Source organism: Micropterus salmoides, unplaced genomic scaffold (assembly GCF_014851395.1).
Source record: "Micropterus salmoides isolate LMB-PRFRI ecotype aquatic unplaced genomic scaffold, ASM1485139v1 Ms_hic_scaffold_8, whole genome shotgun sequence".
NCBI classification, from domain to species: Eukaryota; Metazoa; Chordata; class Actinopteri; order Centrarchiformes; family Centrarchidae; genus Micropterus; species Micropterus salmoides.
In genome coordinates, this window is record NW_024044570.1 from 6,347,772 (window position 1) to 6,360,156 (window position 12,385).

At 39.8% G+C, this 12,385-nt stretch overlaps 2 protein-coding genes across 2 annotated transcripts in view; one reads left to right on the forward strand and one right to left on the reverse strand.

Annotated features, from left to right (window-relative positions):
• cttnbp2 (cortactin binding protein 2) overlaps positions 1-1,779 on the forward strand; it is a 93,155-nt gene extending 91,376 nt beyond the window's left edge. The window contains exon 23 of the mRNA XM_038706031.1: positions 247-1,779. Coding sequence (XP_038561959.1) covers positions 247-600 — 354 coding nt within the window. The 3' untranslated portion in view covers positions 601-1,779. The remainder of the gene's footprint in view (positions 1-246) is intronic.
• A 4,294-nt stretch (positions 1,780-6,073) lies between these two features.
• cftr (CF transmembrane conductance regulator) overlaps positions 6,074-12,385 on the reverse strand; it is a 36,145-nt gene continuing 29,833 nt past the window's right edge. Inside the window, exons 22-27 of the mRNA XM_038706372.1 lie at positions 11,244-11,474; positions 9,146-9,301; positions 8,713-8,802; positions 8,177-8,349; positions 7,369-7,474; positions 6,074-6,289 (exon numbers count right to left, since the gene is read on the reverse strand). Coding sequence (XP_038562300.1) covers positions 6,074-6,289; positions 7,369-7,474; positions 8,177-8,349; positions 8,713-8,802; positions 9,146-9,301; positions 11,244-11,474 — 972 coding nt within the window. The remainder of the gene's footprint in view (positions 6,290-7,368; positions 7,475-8,176; positions 8,350-8,712; positions 8,803-9,145; positions 9,302-11,243; positions 11,475-12,385) is intronic.

Genomic DNA, 12,385 nt, shown 5'->3' on the forward strand with positions numbered 1-12,385 from the left:
GAAGTGGGAGTGTTGGACCAGCTATACACTTTTACAATCACATGTGGTCGGACAACACATCATATGAAGTAGTTCTTTCTAACGGAGCCCGGCCTTAATGTTGATCAGCCTGTAGTTGGGGCATGTCTACAGATACAATGTCTTCCGTGTTGTGTACACGGGGCTAGTTGGCATGTACAGAACTGCAGCTAACTGAAATAGCAATTAAAATGGCTCCAACTCACCATTCTGTGTTTCTTTGTGCAGACTGTCATCCGTCAGTCCAGCCACAGCTCCACCCAGGCAGCCGTCCAGAGCAGCGACCGGCGTTCAGGCCCTCGTGCCAAATCACAGCTCCCGGTCCCCAGCAGCAGGGGGCAGCAGACACGAGTCTCCACTGCTGCCACCAGCAGCAACAATAACAGTAGCAGCAGCCCTGGCCGAACCCAGACGCCCCCCAGCCGCGGCAGAAGCACCAACAGCAGCAGCAGAACAAAGCAGGCTCCCCCAAGCAGCAGCAGCAACAACTACTACCGCAACAACATCAACGACAACAACCAATCACATGAGGACATCTGGATCCTCCACAGAGACCTGCATGAGAACAACAACAGCAAGTAGACATCTTCTCCACCCCCCACCCCCCTCCCCCTCCCCCACATCTCCCCCTTGACTCGCTGTGAACCTCCCTCCATGATGTAAAGACTTGGTACCTGACGACCTTTGACTTTTAGTATTTGTACTTGTTATCCGTACTTGTTACACTGTACTACAGTTGTGTACTTGGGGACCATAGTTTTATTCAATTACAGTATTTGAAGTATTTGACCGTTAGGTTTGGTAAGATTATACGTGGGGGGGAAACCAGAAGGTAAAGCAGCAGGTTACTTTACTGTTGCCTTATTCCAGTGTATCAACCTGCATATTATGTGATGGTATTCAGCAGACAGGATACAGTGTAAGAATTTACTGAAATAAGAGTTGAGATCAAAAGTATTTGACTTGTGGAAACTGCCTCAAAACAGTATTGACAGTGTTTTTGTGTACTTAAAGTGAAATACTGTACTTCTACTGGTATAAGGACATTGAAGAGTAACTGAAGGTACTTACAGCCTTTTAGTTAAGTGTTTTTGGATCAAAGAAAGAAACAAGCTGGGTTTTATTTTATTTTGTTGTTTTTGCTATTAAGTATTTGAGATATTCAAGTGTTTTATCTTTAAATAGCAAGGTTGGTTTAAATACTGTTGAAATTAATCAGGGTTTTACCAAATATATTTGTAAATAAGAATTAGTACGTTTAAATGCTCTATAGATTGGTGTATGTGGTATGACGCTTGTACAGTGACAAAACCTTAAAGCAAAACTGCTGAAAAAAAGAAAACTTGTACATAATGTTTGTAAAATGAGTTTGGTTCTGAAGCCTTCACTTGTTTCAAAGTGAAGGAGTTGTGGCAATAAGTAATAGAACTGTATAAACACAGGATGTCCTCAATCAACTGTAAGCCATAATAAATATTTTAAATGTCCATCATTTCCGAGTCATGTTCAATTTACCCCAGCTGAGCCCTACTGTGTAATTCATACTTTATTTTTTGCTTTCCATTATCACTGTTCTTATGTTTTTACTTTTAAAGGACAAGTTTTATTTTAAATCGGACATTGTTTATATATATATATCTATACATATGTACAGGAGAGATTTTAGTCAACCTATGATTTTAATCTGTACGATAGTTGTTTGCAGTTTAAAGAATTGTCTTTCAAACACAAACATTAAAATGGCACTGTTAAAAATCCCCAGCCGGCTTTTTCTGTTCTTTTCTTCTGGATTTTTCATTTTTAGCCAAACACGGGACCTTACAGAGCCCCCGAAGCCAAAAGATGACTTTTCTTTACTAATGCGCACAAGTTTGGGATCTTTTGTTGTAATCTTTAAGTACTCTCTTGGATAAAGTAAAAATCCTTCTTGACATTCTTATATTAAAAAAATTGTGGTACCAGTTTTCCCTTTTTCTTGGCTTGAATAAATTTGAAACATTTCCCAGAATGCTTTTCATCTATCTGCAGAGAAGAGATGTGGAATGTTTGCATTCAGCTGTGAGTTTTACCAGAACTGTAGGTGGAAAGAAAATGGACATGATCATCGAGCTTATTTCACAAATTAATTAACATAATAATAATAAAAAGCAGGTTTTGAGACTGTAGTGCATTCACTCTGGAAAAGTGACAAAATTAAGTGTTTTGTTGGTACAGCATACACATACAAAATGTCATGCATAAAAGGAAATGAAGGAGCTAGTCAAAAATAAATTACTGACTGTGGTGAGACATCTATAGAAAGATCTTTAAAAAAACAAAAAAGTTAAACATTTGACTGCTTCGTTGGGAAGTCGTGTTGGAATTCCAAAGTTTGCAGTGTTTGTCGTCCGTGAGCGCATGTAATGTATAATTTCGTGTACAATTAGTATAGAGGAATTTCTGTACACTTGGTATTAAGTATTGAATTATAACAGTTTATAATCTTTCTCATGACAGAAAATCTATAGAAAAACATCAGTCGTGCTTTGATTGTAATGCCAAAACTTGACGTTTACCACTGTTTAAAATCACCAAGACAAAACACGGACACAGAAAAGCAAGATATACACTATATGGCCAGATATATATGGACAGCAATGTCACACACATTTGTGTCCTTCTGGCCTGGGGCTGGTTTTGTCTAGGCCCTTCAGTTCCAATGAAGAAGAAATTATAATGCTACACCACACAATGTTATTTTAGACAGTGTGCTTCAAACTTTATAGCAACAGTTCGTGTTTGGCCCTTTCCTGTTTCAACATGACAACGCCTCTGTGCACAAAGCCAAGTCCATAAAGAAATGGTTTCCTCAGTTTATTGTGGAAGAGCGTGACTGTCCTGCACAGAGCCCTGACCTCGACCACATCCAACACCTTTGGGATGAACTGGAACACCGACTGCGGGCCAGACCTGATCACCCAACACCACAGTTGACCCTGACTGACACTCCAGAAAAGTGGAGGCTAATATAGCAGCACATAAATACCCACTGTTTGGGAATCTCACGTTCAACAATCACTTGGCTGTGACGTTCAGGTGTCTACATACTTTTGGCCATGTTGTGTATGATAAAGAAATGGGAATTAATGTCAGAATAGTTACATCACAGATTGAGCCACAAATACCTTGTGAACAAGGCCCAAGTTCATTTTCTTTTAATATTATTGATGCTGGCGTTTAACAAAAATGACACAACTACATTTACATTCTCAAAATCTTTAGTTTTACTGGAAATATAGTTGATTGAACAAATACATTTTTTTTTTTTTTTTTACACTTTCCTATGAGTACTTAATATACTCTGTAAAAAAAAAAAAAATCGTCACAGTTAACACATCAAGGCATTAACACATGGTACCTTAATTTTCTGCATCACTGATTTACAAAACTATTATTCAGTATGAAAGGAGCAACACGCTCTTCACTCAACCGAAGAAAATAAAAGTGATGTTGGAAGAGTCAAAATGGTTTCCAGTTTCGAGTACAGATAGAGCTTGAAATCAAAGAAATGCTAAATGTTTGCTTTGCGTTTGTACAGTACAGCAGCGGCTCTGGAAAAATATATTTAATTTGGAATAGAATGTAAATTAGTTTGATGAATTACTGGCCTCTATAATTCATTGAGTAACAGAGGCTGAAAAGTGTATGTAAAAAGCATTCTTTTTTATCAAAAGGTCACAATTCTACATTTATACTTAATTTAATGGAGAAATGGAAACTGTACAGCATTTAGTCTTTTGACTGTGAAAGCTGATGAGTACCTCAGGGTGTCTCTAAAGTGCATTCAGATAAGGGTATCTGAGTCATCACTCGACTAGTGTCAGCCAACAGCGTCACTATTCCTGTTTATGTGTGTTGACGGTAGTGAAGTTAGTGCAGGGTCAGACTGACTAACCAAACATAATCAAACCAAATAATCACAAGATATTTTAGCACAATCCACATAAAGCCACTGTAGAAGTCATACTCTTAGCTGCAGAACTGCTGCTGCTGCAGCCTTAATTCCCCGAAGAGCTGATTTTTGCATTAAAATTTTTTGGTCGATTTGTATACCAATATGGTGATTGATTTATGTCTCTGTGTCAGTTTGCGGGCAACTTGGTAGCAGCAGTTTCACTATGTAGCGAAACTCACAATTACATTTTTGTCCTTATCCAATAAATACTTATTTTATGTTTCAAAGTCGTGTGATATTTAATTCAAATTGGACATTGTTTCTGAGAACACTCGCCAGCAGGAAGTACAGTTAGCACTACTGAATCTGTTTAATCGACAATGACTCGAGCCTATGTTGCAACTAGGGATGCACCGATGCAACTTATTCAGTCCCAATTCAGATACCAGTACCTGGGCTTCTACCGGTGCAATATTATTAAGCAGTATTCCTCACTGTGAGGAGGAGACAGGAATCATTATTTTATGTGTAACGCATTGCATAGTACACACACAATTTGAGTCAGTAAAGGGCAGATATCCGATATCCATATCGGATCAATGCATCCCTAGTTGCAACGTGACAGACAGGCTGTCTTCACTTCAATTCAATTCTTATTCAATGAAACTGGAAGGTTGATGGTTGTACAGGGTGCCTTGAGCAAGCTCTATTGCCACTCCTGCTTTGGATTGTTTTTTAGCATGGGTAAAGGCTAAAATGGTTAACAGTAAAGTTCTTGCTATGGCTATGATGAGTTCTTTTGGTCTGTTTGCTTGTCATTCTCATAGCTACACTTTGTAGTTGTACAGATAAGAAAAGCTCCAAATCTGATCACACCGTCATGTAAGATGCATAAATAAGTCAGACTTCTACAGTGGCTGCTATTTTGTGTTCAGTCAACAATCTAAAGAGACTGAAGTCTTCAGTGAAGTGAAATAATCCCTTAGTTCAAACCAATGCAAATGTTTTTTTAAACAATATTGCAAATAAACAACACAAGTCATGCTTTTTCAAGGCAAATACAATGGTTTGGAACTGAACTGTAGGAATCCTCACACTGTTTGTTGGGACCCAAAAACACCCGACCTGCAAAGGCACTTGAAATGGTTCAACAAACAAGGCGTCCAATTAGATTTTGGGGCATGTTGTCATGTGCTTAATTTGTCAGTGGCACATTAGTTAGACATCTTGCTCTGCTCCCAGGGTCCCTTTCACGTGGAGGATTTTATCTTCCATGCTTCTGGAAGCAAGATCCTGCAGCACATACACACTGTGGTTTATTATTATTTTTCTAATTTACAACAAATGCTTTAATTTGACAAACTGCAGAGTTTTTGCGACATACAAATGTTTTTACTAATATCTTTTCTAAACTTGCAGCTATGTTGTACTGTGTAGGTCAACATGCAGAGTTGCTCTTAAGTTTCGCACACTTGTAATATTAAAGTTCTATTTCTGTAACCTCAGCCTCCGCATTCTGCACTGTACACACCTGACTCATGTTCATTCAATATATATATGCAGGGCTGTTAGCATACAAACATTCAGATATAGAACATTTTATTACACATGTGCAAAACACCCTCTACCACTTGTATATTGGTGTAAATGTCTTTCAGTAAATGAGCTCCATACATGAACCTCGTTATCGGACAGTAAAGTGGATGTCAAACAGCTGTGTGTGAAGCCAGATGCTCTTTGCTCTTTTTAATGTATGTGTTTGCTGTGTGTCATCTGTACTTGTGTCTCCATATGCTAATTTGCATGTGTACAATATACTGTATGTGTTTGGGGGTTAAAAAAATATATAATGGTCAAAAGTGTATTTTTATAAAGTATAAATAGTTAAATTTTGTTTTATGTCAAAATGATGGAAAACCTGAGCTGGATTTATATTTTCTTTACACATTTAATTTTTGTCTATTGAATAAAAGTATTTGTCTGAGCACTGGTGGAGAGTTTTAGTATCCCATAGTGATCTACATGCTGTTTCAGGGGTAATTTGGCCACCCCAAATTATCAGTATCACTAGTTCAATCGTTGCTTAGAGTTACTGGCGTGTGTGTTGGTGTGCCTGGCCAGTTAGAGGCGAGTGTCGTGGACTTCGTCCTCAGCTTCCTCTGGCAGGGACGAGATCTTGGCGGTCTGCGGTGCCGCCCTCTTGCTAGAGTTGAGGCGGTGAAGGGTCGGGAAGAGACGGAGCCGGTCCGCGGGGCTCATGGCCTGTTTAAGGTGACTCGTCTCATTCAGCAGCTTCTGGATGGAGTCGTAGCTTTTCATGGAGCTGCCCTCGATCATCTGGACAGACGGGAGGGAGGGGAAGTTGGTTATTTGTTTATCTTGGCTTTTAATCAGTTTTGTTGGAAAATATGATGTTTAAGATTTAATAAAGCAGGATACTCATTGTAAAGTAAATTATTTTCCAGTCTTTGTATGAAAAACGTCATGACTGGCATAAACTATTGGTCTTTTCAGTTTGCTTTCAAATATCTGGAAAAAGTCACATAAATTAAATACTAAATCTGAATATCACTGGAAATCTGGAAATGCAGTGTTCAGTGTGTGAGGGCTGTGATGTGATTGGTAGCTTTCACTTTGTACAAAACAAATCAAACCTTCCCTACATTAGGTCCACTTTACATTCACAGCCATAAACAAACACATCTAATATGCAACTGCAGAATTTTCTGTTCTGTGAGAAAAGTCTTTGAGTAAAGTAAGACAGCTGTCAGGTTTAGTTCAGGTAATCTGAAGCAAAACCTACTTTGTTTTACTGTTTTTTTGCCTTACAGAGTCGACAGTAGAGAGTGACACGAAACATGAACTACAGTAGATAAAGGGTCCTTGGAGTTGAACCAGACATTGAAAGTCAAAATGTTTTTTGTTTTCTGAGTGTAAACATGTTGAATAGAATCATCTTGAACCACTGAAACACCAGGAGGACTCCAAAGCATCTGTACTAAAATGTACTTTGGTTCTACTAGCTGGTGGTATCGGTGGTAGATTTTCATATATAAATATTTATCACATAAATACAAACATTGCTCTTAGTCCTGGTGACCGCTTCTCACTCTGTAGTAACACTGAGGTCACTTCCCTCATGTTACCATCACGCCAGCTGCTTGTTCCAACACAAATACTCCAACGTACGTGTGCACACCCACACCCATCAAAAGGGAGTGCTGTTTAATTTCTTATCACTTCAGCAAGCTACGTAAATGAAAGCTGGTTGAGTTTCGAAAGCTTTTACAAACACCTGACCATTAAAATGTTGATAAAACTGTGAAAACTGTCTGGGCAGAATAGACTCGACTTTACCAGACACTCGATTTTAGCAGAAGTTATCTGCAAAAATGACTATTTAATCTGAAACTTACCAGGAATGATTGACACTCCAGCAGCGGCTCCACTCTGTGTTCTGATAGGATGACTGTGCAGCCAGAGAACGCCTGCTTCAGCGTCTTTCTCAGGACCTGTAACGTTCTGCTCACACCCACACACAAACAGACATGATCATCCTCATCGTCTCTCTCTACTGCTAACACATTAGCTTAGCGTTCTGTTCCTTTTGAGGCTGACATGAAAGAGAGCAGGCAGCGTTGGCCTCAGGATAAACTACATTGCTCATTATAAGCTTCATTACCATTGTGACCCCCCTCTGCACGTATGCTTACTCTCAAACACACACACACACACACACACACACACACACACACCACCCCCATACAGTAGGTCAGAATTACTGTAAGCACTCTAGATTGCAACCATATGCAATGACAAGAATGCCACACATGTTGGATTTGGGTGACTTCGGACAGACTCCGCACTGTGACCTTATTTCACAGGATGAAACACACACAAACACACACAGTTTGTTAAAGCTTGCATAAAGTGCATACGTACATTATACAAAACCACACAGGGAGCAAAAAAGACAAATGTCCAAGAGACCGCAGTAACACAGGCAGACAGGAGGTGTATGCAGACGCTCAGTCTATCCGAGACTGTCTGCAGGTTTCTCACAACAAAGTGCTGTATTAAGTCTCTGATTAAAGTTAGACAAGTAGCAGAGGTTTTGAATCCAATATATAGATATAGATAATTTTGCGATTATTGTACACACATTTACGACTGAGACATAACCGCACACACACAGTGATTAGAGAGTTTTGCGTTAATACTGACATGGGGTCGAGGTAGGAGGAGGGTTCGTCCAGCAGCAGGATGCGGGCCTTGCTGAGGATGGAGCGGGCGAGACACAGCAGCTGTTTGTGTCCGTTGCTCAACACGTTGCCTCCGTCCTCCAGCTGAAAGTCCAGCTTGTCTGGAAACTGCTCGATCACGGACTTCAAACCGACCTGAGGACACACAGGACAGATTTCTATTCACTCCACTGACCAACACGGAGGGGAAGATTTGTCTCAGAGGTCAGGTTCACTCCTAGAGAAAAATCTCTGAATAAGAATGTGGCATTAAACCTGAACCATTAGGTTAAAGACAGCCTTTCTTCTACTGACACTGTGGTTTCATTTAATAAGCAGATTCTGACACTGCAGGACATATTTAGTGTTGTTTTGGTTTGGATATACATTATAAGACCTGTTCAGCTACCCTCTTACTTTTAATACTTTACTATACTTTACTGATCTCTTTGCATTATTTGTACTCTAATATTACCAATGTGATAGCAGACAGCAGAGGAAAATATAAGAGAACCTCACCTCCTCTGCTACCCTCCACAGCTCCTCATCGCTGTGACGTCCATGTGGGTCCAGGTTCATCCGGAACGTGCCGGTCAGAATAAAGACTCTCTGTTTAAAGCAGACCAGAGAAAACAATTAAACACAGTCAAGGGATTTGATTGGAAAAATTACCTTGAAATTAAAACTCTCATAACAATAATTTGGATCAGTTACAATGGCAGTAATAATGCTGCTTTCCAGTGAAAATGGAATCAACTTTACTTGGTTAAAGACCTCTTGATGTTTATGTTTCTGATCTAAGATAAAAAAAAGATATATTGCCATAATGATATTAGTTTTATTGAAATATGATTGAAATGCTTTTCTCATTCACCTTCACCTTTGTAGTTTATCTTAACTGTGTTTGCCACGTGTGGCTTGTTGAAGAGCGGTTCTGCAGTCATAGACGTACCTGCGGCACCACTCCAAAGGCCTTCCTCCATGTGTGCAGGGAGACAGAGCTCCAGGAGACGCCGTCTATGGAGATATCTCCGTCAGTGGAGGCGAGACGCAGCAGAGCGGAGAGCAGGGTGCTCTTCCCTGAACCTGTTCGACCCAGCAGACCCATCTACACACACACCCAGAACAGAAAAAATTGATAAATGTTACCTTTAGAGCTTTTTAGGTAATTAAAAAGCTTAATTAAAGAGGTCATATTATGTTCATAATTTTATTTAGGGTTGTACCAGAACAGGTTTACATAGTTTAATTTTCAAAAAACACCATATTTCTTTCATACTGCACATTGCTGTAACATCTCTTTTCACCCTTTGTGTTGAATGCTCTCTTTTAGCTACCGAGTGAGACATCTCACTTCTATTCAATCTTTGTTGGGAGCTGCACATGGACAGTACCTATGTAAGGACTACAAAGGCCTTTCTCATTATTTCAGTTTATTCCTCCTCGCCTCTTCGATCCGCGAGGTGCATTTTAGGAATTGAGATGTCCTTCAAGATGGCGCGAGATTGATTTCCAGATCACAGGCAGAGGATCGAGGATTGAGGACACGAGGAGACATAAATTAGTCAGTCAGAAGCACAGTGGGGCGGGTCCTGACAAGCAAAGTAGTGTGATCCAAAACAAACATGAAGTCTCGTCACTGTGTGTGTTGCAACTCACACACACTAGCCACTAGGCGAGCGTTACATAGTGAAGCAGATAAGTTACGGAAGTAAAGGCTGGGCTACAATTGAACTGTTGATTGTAACTCCCAATGGGAGTAGACTTTAGGTATATATAACACAAAAAAGGAAAGAGAAAAAAAAAAAAAAGCATGATGTGACCTCTGACTAATTCACAATGTTCTAGAAATGCTGCATCTGGTGTCCTTGTGTGCATGCATCTATCAAAGTATGCATACCTGGAGAATACTGTGTACACTAATGGCTCTGCTGCCTTGAGGTGTTTAACAGTCTAAAAGCTCTGTCCTTATTCTTGCGGCATCAATTAGCCCATTTATCAAGAGGCCATACAGTAGCTAATAGGATGAGCCTAAAGTGCTGACACTTACTGAACTCTGCTGTCCTCCAGGATTCATTACGAGGAGCTCATACGGACTATAATAACTGCCAGGAGCATAGAGAGGGGGAGAGCGGTTAATAAGTGTTTTCTCTCTTTCCACCGAAAAGCTATTTGGCCACTACTACCTGACTTCATCTGCCCTAATTAAATAGCATAAGGCTTTAGAAATCCAGATACAAGGGATATACGAGTGTCAGTATGAGTGCATGTATGAGTGCATGTATGAGTTTGAAAAAAAGTGTTTTCTAGCAGAAATAATTTAAGCATTGGTCACTAATGTTATTGCTGTTGTTTTTACTCACGCTGTGCTTGTTCATTTAGTCATTTAATTTTAATCACGTTTTGTTGTTATTTACATAACTCCCCTATGGTCTTGCCAATTTGTCTATATTGTGTTGCATGGTTTGTGGTTTTGTTTGTACTTTGGCCCCAGACAGGAATGACATTTTGTTTATTTGAATATTGATAAACGATAATAAAAACTGGAATCTCTGCCAAAAAATTTTTTTTTTCCAGTTATTTTTTTTAATTAATCAGTTCTTTACTGAAGCTACTAAGCTGCATCTGGAAATGACAATGATGAGCAAAGTGAGACTGAAACCATAAATTTGCAGCCAGAATACCAAAATAATGAGCTGCAAGTCGCTGAATCATTCAGTAGAATTAAAGAGAACTGCAGAAGTGGTGATAATGATCACACACACAGTCATTTGATCTAGTGTTAAAATAAAAACAATGATTATAGCAGATTTAAACAAATAAAAACAAGCAAACAGTAAACATGTCTCCACACATTACACAGCCTTCCAGCTGGACAGCGTGTCACCTTGCTACAACCTTTCTATGACCCTGCTTGACCCTTTAATAGCAGCGCCCCTCTTGGGCTAATCTGTGTTTTAAAAACCCGAAGCAGAGCTAACATGTATCACTCTGCCAAGTTTCATTAAAATCCAGTCACACACACTCTTTACCCATCACTATGGACTTACGCTCTGCCCACCCTCCACAGAGAAGGAGATGTCGCTGAGCACTGCGCGTCCAGCCTCCGTGTATTTGACAGTGAGGCCCTTGACATCCATGTGGCCGTGACTGGGCCAGCATTCTTGGGCATGAGGGTTGTCAATGATGAGATCTGGGCCTCCTTTACCTCTGGATTTCCCAGGCAGCGGCTCCTCTGATGGCAGGTCGATGAATTTGAACACCCGATCCACTGAACGCATCTGAGAGATAGCGAGAGAGAGAGAGGAGAGCTGAGGATTGCTGGGAGTTACCCCATTATAAATGCAGTCTACTACTCTTCTCCATTAAGTTGTTGAGGCACCTTTCCAAAACTATTTCTAAGCTTGTCTGGTGAAGTTTTCCATCACATGACGGCTTTTCTACAACCACAGATCACCACTGCTCCTGATATTCAACAGTAGAATAAATTCTGATTTTCTGTTGTAAATCAGCACCTTGTTTATATCCTGCTGTACGTCTTTTTGTTTTGACTGAAATATAGTTCTTGTGAAACCAGTTTGAATTATTTTCCCAAATGAAAGATAAGGTGTTTCTTAAAGGATAATTTTTTCCAGCTTAATCTGCTAAATAAATCCTATTAAAACCCATTGAAATTTCTGAAACATACATTTTCATAAGGCTGAAAACAGGACTGTTAACTTAGATCATGAAAGACTGACATTTTACAGATAGTTTACTTAGTCAAGTAATGTTTCAGCAAAAGCAAACTAAACACAGGGAGTTGCTGCAAACTGCTGAGATACCCTGCTCTTCCTTTTACCCTCGCCCTCTACAATCCGCCTTGAATAATGGTAAGGGGTTGTAAGACAGAGAAAAGCAACGTTCTATTACCAAAAGCCCTCATATCTGTATTAATTACATTACACTAAATGACTCTGATGGACGTTTTTATCCAAAATGACCCCAAGCACATATGATAAGTAATTTGGGGTTCATTGTCATGGCTGTCATTGTCTGGCTGTTTAAAATAAGCGTCTGGTGACATCCTGTGTCACTGAGGTAGCACACTGTCTGTATCATTCAAAGGCCAACAGTTTTTAAAAAAGTGATAAGACTGCAGAGTGGAGGGGACTGTGTTTCCAAATTGTGTAAAAATATGGGGGGAAATCCA